This window comes from Mastomys coucha, unplaced genomic scaffold (genome assembly GCF_008632895.1).
Source record: "Mastomys coucha isolate ucsf_1 unplaced genomic scaffold, UCSF_Mcou_1 pScaffold14, whole genome shotgun sequence".
Classification (NCBI taxonomy): Eukaryota; Metazoa; Chordata; class Mammalia; order Rodentia; family Muridae; genus Mastomys; species Mastomys coucha.
In genome coordinates this window covers 64,543,868-64,563,258 of record NW_022196896.1, presented here as the reverse complement: position 1 = coordinate 64,563,258, position 19,391 = coordinate 64,543,868, and the positions used below count along the sequence as shown (strand labels likewise).

Below are 19,391 nucleotides of genomic sequence, written 5' to 3'. Positions count from 1 at the left end.
TTTTTGTTGTTTGGTTGGTTGGTTGGTTTGGTTTGCAGAGGGTGAATCTACTTCTAGTTTGAACCTTTGTGGTAGTCAGACTGTTCCTGGCATTAGAGCCTACTTATACTGAAGACCAGCTGAGACACCCAGCCCTACGGACTGAGCAGCTACTGGAATCTTGGACTTTCTGTTCACAGCTAGCCATTGTGGGATTAGCTGAACTGCGGGCTGTGTACATCATTCTGATTTATGCTGTACAGCCCCAGTGTCCCCTTGCGCCCTCTAGGGGAATTTCTGGGGTCCTGAAAGCTGCCAAGCACCAAGCACCGTGTAGGAGGCTGGGAAGATTGAATGTGACCATCATCCTTGTAAAAGAATCCAATCTGAGTCTAAGGAGAACCGACAATTGCTCGATTGCTCGCAGCAGCCGCTTGCTGTGTGCCCTTCTTGAGTACTTCTCAAATGGTTGGCTCCTTCTGCAATCTTCAAACCACGGTGGCAGTTCCCATCACCTCAGAGTCCAACACGGGGTCAACGACAGTCAGCTTATCCCTGGGCAAGGTACCCGAGGCCTGCTGTGGACAGTACAGATGCTGACGCGTTCCCCCGCAGCGGCAGTGACGGTCTGATAGCAGAGAAACAGACTCAGCAAAATGAGGAAGTATTCCATACAGTACGCCAGTACTAAGGAGGGAAACACTGGGAATGGGAATGAAAGATCTATTGGCGTGTCTTGTGGAACTCCGGTCAGGACAAGACTCACTGAGGAGACACCTGAAGTCAAGCCGTGAAGAGGGTGCCCGAGATAATGGATAGGTATAGGGAGAGTGAACAAGCAAGCAGGCCAGCCTGTCGCAGGAATGTGTCCTGCGGTGGGGTCTCTAGCCCTAGCGTTCGAGGGGCGGGGGATGTAACTCGGCTGTCAGAGTGTTTGCTCAGCATGCACGAGGCCCTGGGTACCACCCCCAGCACCACAGCGTCACACAGTGGTACATGCCTGTAGTCCCATTACTCAGAAGGTACAAACAAGGAGTTCAAAGCATGGGCTGTAGAGGTGGCTTGCTGATTTAGAGCATATGCTACTGTCACAGAGGATCTGTGTTCGGTTCCCAGAACCCACTTAAGGCAACTCCCAACCTCCCAGAAACTCCAGCTCCAGGGGACTCTAACGCCCTCTTCTGGGCAATGTGGACGCTTGTACTCTCTACGTATCTACCCAAGAAGGCTAGGCTGATTCTGTGACTGACTTCAAACTGGTAGGTAAGAAGACTAGGCCTGGCACATGCCTTTAATCCCAGCACTTGGGAGGCAGAGGCAGGCGGATTTCTGAGTTCAAGGCCAGCCTGGTCTACAGAGTGAGTTCCAGGACAGTCAGGGCTATACAGAGAAACCCTGTCTCAAAAAAATAAATAAATAAAATAAAATAAAATAAAATAAAACAAACAAAATAAAAGAGAGTCCAGGCAAGCTCCTCCCCCCAAACACACACACACACACACAAAACCCAGGCTCCAGCCTTCATTCCCCAGTAATGGTTCCGGAATGCCTAGAGACAGCAAGATCAAGCTCATCAACCCAGGAATTGTAATGTGCTTTACAACAAGCCTGCAAGCTCACTTGGTTGTCTCTCACTTGGTTGTCTCTCTATCTTGGTTGTCTCTCACTTGGTTGTCTCTCTATCTTGGTAATGGGAGACCCCAGCATGCTGGACTTCTGCGGAATAAAACACTATATGAGTCCAGGTTATCATTCCTTGGTGAATCATGGACCCTTACAAACCTATACACAGTCACACATACACATAAGAAAAAATAATTTAGATGCTCAGAGTGCTACATAGGGAGTCTGAGGTCAGTTTGGACACCTGAGACTGTCCCAGAAAACAAACGAGCGAAGCAAAGAACAGCATTGGGTAATTACTTTATGAGGAGATGATTGTATAGATGGCTTCAGGACACAGCTCTGGGCTCAAACCACAGCCCCGGGGTTGTTGCCTACCACCTGGTGGCTCCTCTCTCGGCCACATTTTCTTCCTGGGCTTCAAGGTAGGGAGTTAACTTCAAATCCTGTCAAAGAGAAAGAATTTTTTTTTCTCAGTATTCCTAGAGAATGCCCCCCCCAACACAGTGCATTGGCTGAGTGGGTCCTATCTCTATCTCTAAATAGTGAGTCCCAACCAGTCTCTAAAGCCAGTAGATGGATATGAGTGTGGCCAGGTCAGGCATGAGTGGAAGGAAGAAATGCAAAGGATGCTGGGAAGGCAGAAAAAAAAAACCAATATATTGCAGAAATAAAATCACAGCTAAAGAAAAAAAAATTATACTGAGTAGAACTCTGAGCCTGCAGTGAGGGTTGATTTGATACAACAACCCCACCAAGGAGGCTAGCCTATGTTGTAGAGAGAAACTGGCCAAGAGTAAACGGACTTGAAACTTCCCTAGGACATGGTGGGACAGAGAGAGAGAGAGAACAGATACCACTAGCTGGACTCTAAAACTCAATGCCATTTGTTGGCTTACCCAGAGAGGGATGGGGGCAGGAAGCCCACCAAACAGAGGGGAGATGATAAGACAAAGGGTACCCCCTCTTGATGAAGGTGAAGATGAAGGAGACAACCGTGGGCCCACAGTCAAGGGGAGCACATCTACAGAACTCCTTGGGTTCTGTAACCTGGGAAAGGGATAGTAGATCTGGGGTGGGCTGCAACTCAGAATTGGGAGCCCAGAGGCTGGACTGAAGCCTGTGAGGGTACATATGCCCAGACTGGTACCTCTCATCTGAGCTCCAAAGGACCCCGTCCCTACTTTTTACAGTGTCTTCAGCCCGGCAGAGTGTCTGGCACACAATACGTGTTGTCAGAATGAGGAAGCCGAGGCTCAGTGCAAGCCTAGGAAAGGACCAGTAGCTGAGTAAGGCTGGGCCCAGCTCTAGGTTGGAGAAACAGCTAGAATTGTGAGGTCTCAGACAGGCAGTCCTTGTAGGCTGGACACACTGCAGCTGTCACCTCTTCCCTTTGGTCCTGCCATGATCAAGCTCACAGGGCACAGCAGAGATACAGGATAAATGTGTTGGCTCTCATGGGCTAATCCCCTCCCACCCCCATCTCTGGCTTCTTTGATTGTGATATGGGGAGGCCAGGCCCATAATAAGCCAGCTGTCAGAGGATTGCCATAGTGAGGGTCACTGGCCACTGTGTCTAGCACAGAGTGTTCATTAAATGCTTGCTTGAGTGGGGACCAGCTCCATAAATAAAAGGTACAGATGTTGGTGGGGAGTCAGCTGCCTCCTCTGCAAGCTCACCCATTCTTCCCTCCCACCCTCGGTAACTCCTCCCCTTCTATTCCCCGACTCCTGCCCTTTACCTCATGCCTGAGCCCCTGGAAGATACGCAAAGGTGTGCGGGGTGTCCTATGGTCTAGAACTCTGGCTTTCTGGCCTTTTGGGTTGGCAACTTGGCAGGGCCACCTCTGTCTAATACATCAGGTTGCATGTGACTTCAGTACGGCAATTTTGAACTTGATGGCCAGTAAAAAACCATTTTTGAAAGTGGGTTGACTTTTCTACTTGGCAAGGGACTAAATAGCACCCTCTGGGGGCAGCCTTGTCTTCAGTCCCTATATGGACAGGTCCATAATTTCCCCCACACCCCCAGGCTCTGACAGATGACCTTGGGGCTCCTCCACCACTCTCACCCCTTTGGAGACTTTAACTAAGAACCCCCATGTTCTATCCATGCATGAGAATTAGCCAGGAACCTCACAGTATCATTCCTATCCCCTAGAGCTACAAGCATGCTAACCACACCACCAGGGACCACTGTTCAGCCAGAGTCTGTCCTGCCACCACCTACCCCACCAGTTCACATGCCCACCCCCCCCCCACACACACACACCTCACAGTAGTCCAACCTTATATGCTTTGGGAACCAAAACAGCAGAAAAAGGCCCCTTGCCTATGGGCCACATTCATCTGGGCATGCATGCAGTTTTTCCTGTAGTCATACTCTCTGTCCATTAAGAACCCCAATGTGTCCTGGCTTCCTAAAGACACAAGATCCACTTCCCTGCCTTGCTAACCCATTCTGCTCCAGAGCTGCTTCTAGCCATGTCACTGGGCTTGGAGCCTCAAGTGATACCTCTCCCATAGATATTACTATTTATTTTATGGGATGAGTACACTGTAACTGTCTTCACACACACCAGAAGAGGGCATCAGATCCCATTACAGATGTTTGTAAGCTACCATATGGTTGCTGGTAATTGAACTCAGGACCTCTGGAAGAGCAGGCAATGATCTTAACCACAGAGCTGTCTCTCCAGCCCCTCTCCCATAGATCTTAAATAGGGGCTGAACCCACCTTGACTGTGACCTTGTACTCTGGCTGTATCCCATCAGTGGATATCATCTGATTCCTCTGACTCACATCTCATCCCTGTCCTCATCCTTCCCTTGGCATCCTTAGAACTGGGGTGCTAAGCATGAAGTCCCAGCATGGAGACTTATTCCATTGCCCCAGTACATCCATTTTCCCACTGGTCCATCCCCTTCTTGCTGGGGTGAGACATGGATTCAGCCTTGAGCTGTAGACTTCAGGAGAAACTGCAGCCATATACAGTTGGACAACTGTTACTGGGAACTACCCAGAACTGGTTGCCTCTCCCTCTGTAGGTCGCTGCTCCCCTCTGTTTCTGGAGAGCTCCTGTAGAAATTGAGCCAAATGGGGATGCTTCATAAAATTACCAGAAAGCAAGGAAGTCCTCTTATCCTTTAGGCAAAGGGGTTTTAGGAGAGTTTACAGAGCAAACACCCATCTCCAAGAGACATCCCTCGGAGAGAGGATCTCCCCCACCCCTCCTGCGAGTTACAGATGTCTTATCCTAACTGGGGAGGAAAAGTCAATAGAAACTAAAGAACAATGAACAAGATAAATTGTAACTAGCCCTTGTTGTAAATTGTAACTTTGTAAGTTGTAAAACCCTGTTCTGAAATGGTATAAAAGCTTAGAGCCTTGTTTCCTCTGGGTCGCTCTGGTCTCCATTACAGAGTTGACCCTGGTATACCAGCTTCAATTAATAAATTAACCTCATGCTTTTGCAGTGGTCTCCTTCTTGGTTCTTCATGAGTGGGGTTACCCACGCCGGTTATTACACTCCCACTAAGTTGACCCAAGAAAGGAACCTGCTTTTCCCTCTTCTGACCTCCCAGTCTCATCCAGCACTTCCTGTTGGCAGAAATAAGCAGAAGCCAAGTGGCAAGGGAGTCTGAGAAGAGCCAGGGCTCTGGTTGAAGTTTGAATGAGAATGGCCCCCTAGAGGCTCACAGATTTGAATAAGTAGCCACAAGGGAGTGGTGCTATTTGAAAAGATTAGGAAGAATCCTTATAGGAAGCAGTGTGCCCCTGGGGGTAAGCTTTGAGGTTTCAAAAATCCCATTCCAAGCTCAGATTCTCTTCCTATTGCACGCTGATCCATATGTAGAACTCTCAAGTTCCTGTATCTTGTTTGCCTGTGTGCCATCATGCCACCATGCTGATGACAGACTAAACTGTAAGCCAGCTCCCAATTCAATACCTTCTTTGTATAAGACTCGCTGTGATGATGGTGTCCCTTCACAGCAATGAACACCAATTAAGGCAGTCCTGCAGCGCTATGCAGAACAGAACAGGAAATAGAAGCTTGCAGAGAAAGGACAGGTACAACCCAGCAGGACCTCACCCAATCCTAGCTGGGAACAGATGAGTCTCCAAGTGCTAGGAGCCCTTTACTGAGCAGAGAGAGCTGAGCACTTGCTATTTTACAAAACAACCAAGCTGGGTCACCACATCCAGCCAGTTAAACTGTAGGAACCAGCAAGTTCTACAGGATCCAGGATCCATAGGAGGCCAAGAGTCTCCCAGATGACAGAAGACAAACAAAGGAAGTCTGGGACTTGCCACATTGATGGGATGACTAAGTGTTCTGCAGCACATTCAGCTGCCCATCAAGTGTGTCCAGTGCTCAGTAGGCATCTCATTCAGAAGGCTGGTTCGGTTCTCCAATCTCCTTGCCTGACTACCAACCAGAGAGAGCCTCTGCAGCAGATGCAGGCTGGGATGCAGGCTGCTGTCCCTTGAGCCATCTCAGCCAGCAGACCTGAGCATCCTGGAAAGATTAATGGAAGAGAGAAAGCACGGGAACTCGCCAGTGAAATAGCTGCAGCATGGATCCTGGAGGTGAGGGAGGCCGGCTGCCCTCTTCTGTTGATACTTCATCAGATAGCAGGTCCAGGCTTGTGAGTGGGTCTTAGTAGAGACATTAACTCAGACTAGAATGTACTCAAAATAGTAACATCCACTCCAATAAGTCATATGGGAGCCTGTACTGGTTAGTTTTATGTCAACTTGACATAAGCTAGAGTTATCTGAAAGGAGGGAACCTCAATTGAAAAAATGCCTCCATAAGGTCCAGCTGTAGGGCATTTTCTTTATTAGTGATTACTGGGGGAGGGTCCAGCCCATTGTGGGTCCTGCCATCCCTAGGCTGATGGTCCTGGGTTCTATAAGAAAGCAGGCTGAGCAAGCCAGGGGGAGCAAGCCAGTAAGCAGCACTCCTCCATGGCCTGTATCAGCTCCTGCCTCCAGGTTCCTGCCCTGCATGGGTTCCTGTTCTCACTGCTTTTGATGACAAGCTAATACATAGAACTGTGAGTGAAATAATCCTTTCCTCCCCAGGTTGCTTTTGGTCATGGTTTATCACAGCAGAGTCCACGGAAATTGCTCATGGCATCTCAGTCAATAACAGATTGTTGTATATGACAGCAGTCCATGAGGTTGTATCATTTAGAGGCTGGGAGTATAACTCAGTGGTGTGTGTGTGTGTAAACATGTGTGTGTGTATGTGGTGTATGTGTGTGTATGTGGGTAAGTCTATGTGTGTATATGTGTATGTTCTAGGTCACTTGCCTAGCAACGTAAGACCCTGAGTTCAATCTCCAGCACCACATAAAACATACGTTTTCCCACCTAGAGTAGTCAGATCCAACTTAGTGTGGGTAAGTGCGCTCTGTGGTAGTCAAGCACTGGTGGCATGACCTAACACGTTTCTCAGACTGTATTCTCATCAGTAAGTAACACATGTATGCATACACATGTATGAACAGGTTTATGAACAGGCAGGTGGACCCCAAGGGCCAAGCTATCCAGTGCAAGCAATAGTTCAGACTCCCCCAGTGTGTGTTCCTAATGTTTCTACTGCACTGGCCTCCATGGCCTCTTGTCAGCTAGTGGGGAAACAAGTGGTCATGGTTACAAATGAGTCTACAGATGTTCAGGCCCCACCCACATGCAGGCAGCAGTTACATCATTAGCTACTCAGGAAAACCTTGAGTGGCCATGAAGAATCAGACATCTTGGTGAGGTTGTCTAGGTGCAGACCTATACCAGAGTCTCAGCCTCTGGACTACTGAGACTTTGAGCTGAATAATTCCTAAGCGGGTGGCTGGGTGCTCCAGTGCATTGTAAGATGCCTAACAGTATCTTTAACCTCTACCCACCAGATGTCAGAACACACAGACACACACACATACATACATACATACATACATACATACATGCATAAACACACATACACACATACATACACATGCATACCCATATATACACATACACACATATACATACATTCACATATACACACATACACACATATACATATACACATGCATACATATATACATACACACACATACACACATACATACACATGCATACCCATATATACACATGCATACATATACATACATTCACATATACACACATACACACATACATATACATAACACATACACATAATACACATACGCATGCATACATATACATAACACATAGACATACATACACATACACACATATACATACACACACATACACATACATATATAAACACACACATACCATACATATGCATACATATATACACATACATACATATACACAAATACACACACCATGCACATATAAACACATATATATGCATTTGCATATAAACACACATACAAATGCATACACATGCACACACATACCTACACACACATGTATATACACACACAGCCAGAAATATCTCCAGAAATTGTCCATGGCCCCAGATCGAGAAGCCCCACTCCACATTACTTGGTAGCCTTTGAGCTACCAAGCAGACAAGGGACAGAGGACAGGAGAATATGGCTAGTAACAAGATTTATGGCCAGTATAATGGTTAGTCTTCATCGCCAGCGTGGGTTGAAATAAAAATATCCTCCACAGGCTCATGTTCCTGAACACTTGGTCCCCCAGGGTGGCACTGTCTGGGGAGGTTCAGGAGCTATAGCCTTGTTAGAGAAGCATGTCACTGGAGCTGGGCTTCGAGAGTCTAAAGACTTGTGCCATTTCTAGGTTATTCTCTCTGCTCTATGCTTACAGGTGCGAGCCCTGAGCTCTCTGTTCCTGCTGCTATACTTCTCCTCCATGACAAACTTTGCCCTCTGAAACTCTCAGCTCCCTGGAACTGTAAGCCCCTCCCCACCCCCCAAAAAAACCCCTCTTCCTTATATATTACCTTGGTCTTGGTAGTTTTGCCATACTTTCTGCCTGGTACCAGGCTACCCCACCCTCAGAGACTCTGCCCCTGGAACTGTGAGCCAGAATAAACTCTATTTTTTTGTAAATTGCCTTGGTCATGGTATTTTAAGTATCTAAGACAGTAAGTCAACTTGACTCTATGGGTCACAGGGGGCGTGGATCAGCTACCCTGCATATCAGAGATTTACATTACAATTCATAGCTGTAGCCAAGTTACAGTTATGAAGTGACAACAAAGTGATTTTATGCTTGAGGGTCAACACAACATGAGGAACTTTATTAAAGGGTTGCAGCATTAGAAAGGTTGAGAACCACCGCCTTGACTGGAATTAGAACTGCCCTACGAGACTGCTGAAGTACACTTTTGAATGTGTCTGGAAGGGTGTTTCCAGAGAAAATTAACTGAGGAGGAGAGACACGCCCTCAGAGCGGGTGATGCCCTCCAGTGGACAGGGGGCTGAGGAGAACACAAATGGAAGGAGAGAGACTGCCGGCTGAGACTTTGTACCCCCTTTGCTTCCACGCCAGCCAGGAGGTGAGCAGCTCTCCTCCCCCACTGACCATATTCTGCTCAGACACACAGGGCCAACCGGCCAGTGACTGACCCTATGAGTAAAGTAAGATTTCTCCCCTCAAGTTGTTCTCCTGGGTTATTATTGGTCACATGACACAAGAAGAGAAAGCAGACTCTGCTTAAGAGGGCTTCCTGCCTCTTGTAGAGAGGCTCCAAGTTTGGTCTCCCAGAGCCCATGCCAGCTAGCTGGCAGCTTCCCAAAACCCCGGCTCCATTGCCTCTACTCTCATAGGACACCAAACTCACATGTGCATACCCCTCCACACACATAAGATCACAAGATACATCTTTAAAAATAAATACTTAAAGAAAACCTCACAGCTTGCCCGCAGCGATCCTCACCCTCCTCTGTGGCGTGAACTTTTAAAGGTGCTAACAGTCTTCCAAAACAGCCTTGTCCACTGGGAAGTGTGCACAAACACGTGCCAAGTGTGCGCAAACACAATGCTCTGGTCCTTCATACTCTATTAGCACAAGCGTCCAGTGGTCCAGTCAAGATAGGTGGGCAAAGAGAAGCGTTTTTTGTAGAATACACCGTACAGCTCTACCTCTAAATGCCTCCTATGAAAAGGCTTTCCTTGTGTGTTGATTCCAAGCCCTGGTCGAGACAGAGGAGTGCGCCCCTCCCAGCGCACAGGGCTGGTGGGAGGCACAGTTCAAGTCTGCTAAAGTCGTCGTCACTGTTAACGCTAACGCTGAGTTCTACACGTTTCTATAGCAAGCACTACTTCTGATGTTCGTTCCTGTAAAGGAGCAGACGCTGGGATGGGACAACTTGACCCCCTAATTAGCATCATTGGCACCGTCTCTTGTCATCCAAGCTGCTTGTGAACAAAAGGACTGTGGGTCTCAACAGCTTCGTGGATGCCAGCACCCACCATCTTAAATACCCTGCTGATGCCTTGAGACAACTATGCAGATCACAGCGGGTCGGGTCGGATCGGATCGGATTGCTGAGGCCCCAGCCCTAGGCAGGTTTGTTTGGAACAGTGTGTGCCAAACCTTCTGCAGTCACATAGTGAATTAGTTCCATTTTGGCTAACTAGGGAGTGACTACTATGGCCCCGGGGCAAGCCTGTGATTGGTCCAAAACATAAGCCTGGGAGAACAAGGATTGGCCCAAACAAATTGCTGTGATTGGTCCCAAACAGCCCTTCAAGATTATGCTCCCTCAGAGCTAGCTGTGGGGCAGTCTCCTGTACTAGATAGGATTCCTATTGTTTCAATGTTAGATCCAATAAGGTTTTCCACATGGTCTTGCTTCTCTGGCTTTCAGTAGTGTGGTCTGAGCTAAAATGAAGTTATGCAGCAGAAGACAGTCTGTGTGTGACAGCTGAGCGAGTAAATGCCTGAGGCCAAGGCTTGATCAGAAATGATCCTGGCAGGTAGTTGAACCCAACATCACTCAGGGTCACCAAAAGGTGTTACCCAAACAGAGCCCAGCCCAGTGTTGTTCTCAAACCCAATATTGCCAACACTGGGTTTCCAAACTGTCCAATGTGAGAAGTCTGCATTCCCAAGATCGGGGCCCCAACTCAAATTCCTATAACAACTGGTCAGCAGTTGAAGAGGCCCAAGAATTCTCCAAGCAGTCCCAGTGGCTGGTGCTGGACCCACCACTGGTCCACTGAAGAAATGACATAGTGGAAGCTTTGGTATGCCATTCAACAGGTAAAGTAGCTGCCCGCCTAGACCTCAGGCCCATTCTCCATCAGCGCCCACAGGCCTGAGCCAACCTAGCTCTGCAAGCATGGCGCTACAACCCAGGATCCAGGCTGGGAATCCCACCAGCCCACCAGGATTCTGCTCCTAGTGAGAAAGGACACCCATGCCTTAAAGGATCCCAGCCACTCCCAAAATCCATTCAGAAACTGCAGCCCCACCTCTCAAATACTGCCCCAACGGAGGCAAGTACCCCCAAGTTATCCTGGTAATAGGTAGGACTGGCAACCAAAGGGGGACAGCTGAAGAGTTCCCTGGTGGCCGAGCAGAAAGAAGAAGCAAAGTGGAAGGAGGGATGGCACTGTCAAGTCTTTAGGGTTCGGGGGTCTCAGACCACAGGGATGCGCCCACACGAGAGGCGTGCATGAGGCTTACCGCTAGGGGGCGCCACCTGGGGCTCCTTCCACCCACCCGCACTGAAGTGAAGCCCATATTTCTAGAGACCAGCTTTTAGGAGAGCTTCTTGCCTACCCTTGATTTCTGTCCAGGTAGCACAAAAGAACCCTCGGGCAGTGGCTGGGTGGCAGTTTGCTGGCCCTTCCACCGGCTTAGACGAAGGAATTGTGCTTCAGGCGCTTCTGCTTTCCCATGAATTTTTTGAGGTACTTATCTTGGGAATTTTGCCACAACGACTTCCCATTCATTATAAAAATATTGTACGTCATGCTCGCTGGAGGATACCTAAAACAAAGAACACAAACCACACCGCTCACTAAACACACAGGAAGGCCACTGTCTGCCTGTTGGGTGGGGCCAGGGGCTGCGGTGGATCTGAATTCTGTTACCTCAGTGAAGTTCTGTCCTGAATGGCATGCCCTCTGACCCAGGGTCACAGGGTGCCTCTAGGAAACTCCTCCATTGCATGCTTTTCTCCCACATGCCCGGCTTGTCCTAACCAGTTCTTTTCGAGAGAAAATAGCTGGTCCAAGGATGGGCCCTGGTCAGGGTTGTGACATGAGCCAAGCTTAATTTCAGAAGCCCTTAAATCCAGGCTCCTCTTTTGCTTCAGGAGCCCCATGCCTGTCTCAGAAGAATAAGCTGGACGTGAGGTAGCTAGTTGGCTAGTTGGCTTGGACTTTACATCCGGAGATCATGGCACTTAGAGAAGGTAGTAATGATAAGTTGGGAGAAATTTAACTACTGTAGCCTCAGACCCAAAATAAAGGGACAAAATGAGTGTCACCACAGGAGGTGGCCTGTAGCTGACTGCTTTCCCTTGGCCATCAGGAATGCAGAGGAGTGCTCATAGTTTTGAAAGTGATGGTGCATATGCTGTTCTTTCAAGTTCTTTGCTTCTGGTGTCTGCCTAAGGTCCCTGTCTTTGCCTTTCGAGGCCCCTGCTGTGCCAGGCATTGACCCATTGTTTACAGGATCGTGAGAGAGTCTAGAAGAGTGGCTGTCTGGGAGCTCCTAATGACATAGTCTCTTCAGCACAGACGAACCAGTGTACACTGACTGAATTCAGCCTCGCTCTCTTCCTCATCAAGTCTCCCCCCTCTGTGTCTTCTCATAGCCAGGCTTTGGCTTTTCTGTGTCTAGAATCTATAGCCAGGTGTGATGGCGCACACCTTTAGTCCCAGCATTCCAGAGGCAGAAGCAGGTAGATCTCTGAGTTCAAGGCCAGCCTGGTCTACAAAGTGAGTTCCAGGACAGCCAGGGGTACACAGAGAAACCCTGTTTCAGGGGTGGGGCATGGGAATAGATTCCTAGTTTCCAGTCTTCTAACCAGAGGCTCTGCCATCTCCCCTCCAGTTTCCTCTCCATATGGGGAAACCTGGCTAATCTGTGAGGCCTTGAGAAGCAAGCATACCCCAAGTCAGGGACTCCAGAGCCTCAAAGCACCTCAGAATTGCCAGATAGTGCCTGAAAGCCATCTCCTGGGAACTTTTATTGAGTGTGCTGGGAGATGCCAAGACATAACAGGAAGACATTCTTGCCTTCTAACATCTGGAATCTGTAAGAAGCAACTGTGCTTCAAACTCCCTGAGTCGTTTGTTTGGTTAAAAACAACAACAACAAAAACCCACTTATTTTAACTTGCATGTATGGGTGCTTTGCTCCCACATACCGAATGCATGCAGTGCCCTGGGAGGCCAGAAGAGGGCACTGGATCTCCTAGAACTGGAGCTGAAGGTGGTTATGATCCACCTACCTGTGCAGAGTAGAACCTGAGCCATCTCCCCACCACCCAACTTCTTGAATTCTTAGCAGACAGATGCCAAGAGCCACTCACTTTGGCTGCCCCCTTCTTTTACACGTGACCAGCATGAACACCAGCAGCGCTGTCACCAGGAGGATTGACGCCATGGCCAAGGTAGCAGAGATGATGTTCTTCTGCAGGAAGCTCAGCAGCTGTCTGCACGGTAGACTCTCCCCGGAGGCACCTAAATAGGAAGACACAAGAGCAGAAGCTAGAGGAGGCCTGAACCCACCCCGGGCAGGTGACTTGCAACCAGGACAACCTGGCGGGTGGCCTCGCTCAGAGCACGTCAGCTGCTGGCTTCAGAAGTCCAGCTGGGGAAGGGACAGGCCTTGTCACCAGGGACAAGCTGAGACCCCAGAGGGTATGGGCCGACAAGCGGCAACATGAAGAAGGATGAGGAAACCATAGTGTGCAGGAAGCAAGAAGCAAGACGACAGGGGGTGAGGTCCGTAAGGAGGCAGAGCATGGAGGGGGTCCAGAGGACGCAGGAACATCCTACTTCAAAGGCTTTGAGAATCGCGGACGTGGGCCAACAGTGTAGTTCAATGGTGACCCACTTGTTTAACATGCAGGAGGAGCCGGATTAAATCTCCTGCACTGGAAACTGGACAGCAAAGGGTCAAGTGTTTGAGTTATAGCTACTCACCTGGCAGTGGCCAAAACTTCTCTTTACTGCCCCCTCCTTCCTGCCCCACCAGCTTTTAGAAATTCTACTGCAGATTCAGTCTACTTTGTATGTGTGAGCATGATTGGACATCTTGACTGTGATCTTGATTCAATGGAGACACACACAGATTAGAATGAGTGCGTGTGTGTGCGCGTGCGTGTGTGTGTGTGTGTGTGTGTGTGTGCATGTGTGTGTGCTCCCATGGCTGAGACAGTGACAGAAGGCAGAGATCCGTCTTGAATTTGGGTGGCACTATCCGAAAGGCTAAGGGCCCACACAGGATATAAATAGGAAAGGAGGGAGCCAGCCAATGAGAGGAGGCATTTTCCTCTGCTTCCTGGCCAGCACATAGTCAGTGACTGTTCTCCACTGTGCTTTTCTGCCTCATCAGAGACTCAAAACAAGGGGGACAGCCGACCCTAGACTGGCAACTCTGAAATCCGGAGCCAAGATAAACCCTTGAATTTGTTCCTCTCAGGTATTTGCCATAGTGATGAAAAACTGACCAAGACTGTGGTTTGACAGATTCCTGTCATCCTGTATAGACAGTGCCAGAGATAGCTCTGACTTCTGACAACCCTCTGGGGACATCATGAGGCTGGCTTTGGAATGCCAGCTGACATTTGAAGACTTGGGGGGCATCTCTGACTCCATTTATAATCTGGCCAGAGGAAGAAGAGGGTTCAAGAGCTAGGGGAAAGATCCGTTGAGAGGAATGAGTGTTTGTGTGAGAAATGCTGAAGAGATTGGGCAGCAGGCAGAGAGTACTGCCCAAGGCCTTTCTTGGGTTGGGGGAGCGGGGACCAGAGCCCAAACCTTCCTCCCAGGTCTCCTGGGAGCATCTCTGAGGACTATGCTGCAGTAATTCAGCACTAGCAAGTTTAAAATTACATTTTATTTTGTGTGTTTACGTGTGTATGTAAGCGTGCATATACTCGCCATGCGCGCATGTAGCCAATTTGTGGGCATGCGTCCATTCTCTTCTTCTACCCCGAGGGTCTGGAGGATTGAACTCCAGTTGTCAGGCTTGGTGTTTAATTCCTGAAAGTGAGGAAGGAATAACAGGGCAGAACGGGCAGCTGCATGGAGGAATGTAGTGGGCATGCTACCAGCGTGGGCTCAGCCTCTCCCTACTATCAACAAGTGTGAGCTCAGTCAACCCAACAAGAAGGAAGAAGCCAGACCCACAGGAGACTAGGTTAGCCTAGGACAGCCTCAGGACCCAGCAGGGGCAGAGGCTCAGAAGGAAGAAGACAGACCCACAGGAGACTAGGCTAGCCTAGGACAGCCTCAGGACCCAGCAGGGGCAGAGGCTCAGAAGGCGATCCCACATTCTAAATGACCCTGGCTATCTAGAAAAGAAAAAAAAAAAACGTGAAATTCCTTTAGAAAAGATGGTCAACTTTTTGAAATTTATCTAATTCATAGTGTGTAGACCCTATGACTTGTTTGTTTTCTGTTTTGCTTTTTAGACAGTCTCACTATGTAGCCCAGGCTGGCCTCAAATTCATGGTCCTCCTGCCACAGCCTACAGATATGTGACCAACACTAGCTGACTACACATTTCTGCAGGTGAACTAAAGGTACATGGACTCAATTAGCTAAAATACCTTGAAATAAAAAAAGACATAATCTGGAACTTTCCACATTCGAGACTCTTACTTAGATTATATTTTAAGGATGATACCTCGATTGTTTTCCTTTTTGTTGTCTTCAACAGTCAATTGATTATACACATCCCTGTTGAATAGAGATGGCTCTTTATTCTCAGCAATATAAGCTACAAGACAAAAGAGAAGTCTAGATTGAATGCCACCTAAAGACTCGGTCAGGGGGTGCTCATAGAAGGTACCAGAACTTTTAGGGAGTGGGGCCTATAGAAGGTTTTTAGCTCACTGGAGCTATGCCCTAGATGATTCTGGAATCCTTCTTCCTGCTCCTCCTCCTCCTCCTCCTCCTCCTCCTCCTCCTCCTCCTCTTCCTCCTCTTCCTTTTCCTTTTCCTTCTCCTCCTTCTCCTCTTCCTCCTCCTCCTCCTCCTCTTCTTCTTCCTTTCCTCCTTCTTCTCTCTCTCTGTCTCTCTCCCTCTTCTCCCTCTCCCTCTCCCCTTCCTCCCCCCTCTCTTTTTCTCTCTCTCTGTCTCTCTCTCCCTCTTCTCTCTCTTCCTCTCTCCCTCTCTCCTCTCTCCTCTCTCCCTCTTCTTCCTCTCCATCTCTCCCTCTTTTCCCTCTTCCTCTCTCCCCTTTCTCTCCCTCTCTCTCTCCTCTCTCTCTCACCCCCTCACACACACACACAAATAAATAAATACATAAATAAATAAATAACATAACATAATTTAATTTAATTTTTTTCAAGGTGAATACCAGAAAGATGGTTCAACAGTTAAGAGCACTTGATATTCTTGCAAAGGACCTGAGTTTGGTTCCGAGGACCTACATGGCAGCTTGCAACCATTTGTAACTCCTGTTCCAGGGGATATGACACCCTCTTCTGGCTTCCTTGGGCACCAGACATGCATGTGATGCACAGGCTTGCATGCAGGCAAAACACACATGTACATAAAATACAAGTTAATTGAAGATTAAAACAACCTTTAAAGGTGTGGGGCTGGAGAGATGGCTCAGTGGCTAAGAGCACTGGCTGTTCTTCCAGAGGAGCCAGGTTCAATTCCCAGCACCCACATGGCAGCCAACAACCATCTGTAACTCCAGCCCCAGGAGAAATCCAATACCCTTTTCTGGCATCCTCAGGCCCCAGGCACGCTCACAGTTCACAGAGATACACAGACAAAACAGCCATACTTACAACATAAAAATATTTCTGCTGTATGTGCTTAGAATCAAACTCGGGCTCTCTACAAGAGCGGTAAGCACCTTTAATTGCTACACCATCTCTCCAGATCTCCACATTATTTTTTGAGACAGGGTTTCTCACCGGAACTCATAAATTGACTACTACTATTACTATTACTGGCCAACAGACCCCAAGGATCCTCATCTCTGCCTCCCTAGCACTGGATTGGAGGTGTATGCCACCTCCTTTTTACAGCTTTTTACATGGGTACAAGAGATCCGAACTCAGATCCTTCTATTGTGCAGCAAGCATTTTTACCAGCGCTACTATCTCACCAGCGCAAATAATCCAGTTTATAATTTGAAAACCATTTTGGTGTTAATCAACTTATAGTGCAATTCTTTCCTTACAAAAACAAATAACATGGAATTGGCTTCAAACCTAATGTAGGTAGCCCACCACATACCTTGAGTTCAGGGAAGAAAGAGGGAGAAAAAAAAAAAGGCCAGTGTGTACTTAAGATTGTGGCCATGTGCTGAGTCAAGGATCTATAAGGGAGAAAAACATCAACATGCTTATTAAAGTGACACTAGGGCTGGTGAGATGACACAGTGGGTAGGAGCACTGTCTGCTCTTCCGAAGGTCCTGAGTTCAAATCCCAGCAACCACATGGTGGCTCACAATCACCCATAATAATCACCAATAATGAAATCCGATGCCCTCTTCTGGTGTGTCTGAAGACAGCTACAGTGTACTCATTTATAGTAATAAATAAATCTTTTTTTAAAAAGTGACACTAAAGTGAGGTGTTCTTTGCTACTGGACAAATATTCTAGAAAAACCTATCATGAAGGCAGGTTAGGAACTTCCTTAAGGTTTGAGATGAGATAATAGGTTTGTACCAGGGGAGCTGAGCCCAACAGGGCACCTGCCCCCCACCCCCTGCTAGTATAACAATAGGGGGCAAGAAACGAGTGCCCATATTCTAAAACTATCTCATACTCTGTATGCTTTAGAAGGGGAAACACTGCCTTTGTTGCTGTTGAATGACAAATATTTTGTGTACATCATCAGCCCATTCAGCCAAAGGCAGGATGACTGGAGACAGAGCTCCCCACCCTAGGGACACTGGGGTAAGTGTTGAAAGATAACACCTGGAGAATGTTGCTCTGGCTGATATCTGCAAAACAAAACACAAACTAGACAGAACTGGTAGCCCTGTCATTCTCAATTTATGGATCAGCACTGCCCTCTGCTGGACGCTAAACTTGTACCAGGTTATTTAACCATCCCCTAGATAGAAAACTCACGCTGACTAACAATGTGGCCACACACAGTAAAAATGTTGCCACACCAAATACAATAGCTGGCACCCCAGACTGCTGTGTCGATAAAATGAATAAATGCGGAAGAAAACTCCAACAGCTGACAGCCAGTGAGTGCTCACTCTGTTGGCATGGTAGGGATTATTGTGCCAGTCACCCCTAGATCCATTTATTAAATAACATTCAGATCAGCACTTCATATGCTGTAATGCCTCCATGGGGCAGAGTCTAGCCTGTACCAAATAGTGCTATGATCTGCCTTACTGTCATTTCCAAGTGTGGACTACATGAATGGCAACTATCAGGACCATTGAGATGACACACATGCAGATACTCAACATACCCATAAAAAACACATAAATCTCAAAAAAACAAACCTACCATAGCAAATAGAAATTGAAGAATCCATTCTCAATACATAGATATATGTGTATGGGTCTGTATGTGTTTAGTTAGAGAGGGAGGAAGATGATAGATAGGTAGGTAGGTAGATAGATAGATAGATAGATAGATAGATAGATAGATAGATAGAGATAACCTTTCTTATATTAGTCCCATAACTTCTATCATACTCAGGAAACATTACAAGCATTTCCTTCTGAAAGAGGTACTAGACAGAGCATAACTGCCATAAAGATTGTCTTGGAGATAGTAATAATGTAATTAACTAGTGTGGGTGAGAGTCTCAGTAATTTGTAAAGTAAAACTATATCTGCAGATGCCGTATCATATACACACATATAATCATATTAATATACAAGAACTGAGTAAAGTCTGGTCCTAATTGCTTCTCTGATGCTGATAAACATCACGGTTGGGAGCAACTTGGAGAACAAAAGGGTTCACGTGGCTCACAGCTCACAGTTCATCATCACAGGAGGCCAAGGCAGGAACCTGGAGGCAGGAACTGAGGCAGAAACCAGAGAGATATGCTGCCTACCACTGGGGGCGGACACCCAGAAACTAGAGGGGAGCTGGTCCTACGGGATGTTCAAGTGAAATATTTCAGCCTCTCATGAAAACTACGTGCTGTTGCACAAGGAGATGAGTAGGAAGCTCAGACAGAGCCCCAGACTTGGGGGGGGGGGGTTGCTCCATAGTAAAGGAGGCATCTCAGACCCCTGTCATTAAGACGGACTTTCTAATAAATGGCACTGGGACAACTGGTAGCCATGTCATGGGAAAATGGGCTGATTGCATCTGAAACTGTCTAAGGAAAAGCTATGTGTCAGATTTGATCATCTTTTCTTGGATGTGGCATCACAAACACAGGCAACCAGGGAAAAGTAGTCATTCTGGCCATCACCCACTCCTTAGTAGGCCATTGTCTCCAGGCCTTGCTCAAGGTATGTCTAGTTATTGATCGAAGAGATGCCCAATTATATGTAACATATCATTGGCATGATATTTATAGGAAACAAAATCAAGGATATTAGAAATACTCATTTTAGCCGGGCAGTGGTGCTGCGCATGCCTTTAATCCCAGCACTTGGGAGGCAGAGGCAGGTGGATTTCTGAGTTTGAGGCCAGCCT

At 47.6% G+C, this 19,391-nt stretch overlaps 1 protein-coding gene across 1 annotated transcript in view; it reads right to left on the bottom strand.

Annotated features, from left to right (window-relative positions):
* Positions 1–1,885: 1,885 nt before the first annotated feature.
* CUNH2orf92 (chromosome unknown C2orf92 homolog) overlaps positions 1,886–19,391 on the bottom strand; it is a 42,977-nt gene continuing 25,471 nt past the window's right edge. Inside the window, exons 6-9 of the mRNA XM_031367205.1 lie at positions 15,429–15,521; positions 13,105–13,255; positions 11,343–11,552; positions 1,886–2,048 (exon numbers count right to left, since the gene is read on the bottom strand). Coding sequence (XP_031223065.1) covers positions 11,420–11,552; positions 13,105–13,255; positions 15,429–15,521 — 377 coding nt within the window. The 3' untranslated portion in view covers positions 1,886–2,048; positions 11,343–11,419. The remainder of the gene's footprint in view (positions 2,049–11,342; positions 11,553–13,104; positions 13,256–15,428; positions 15,522–19,391) is intronic.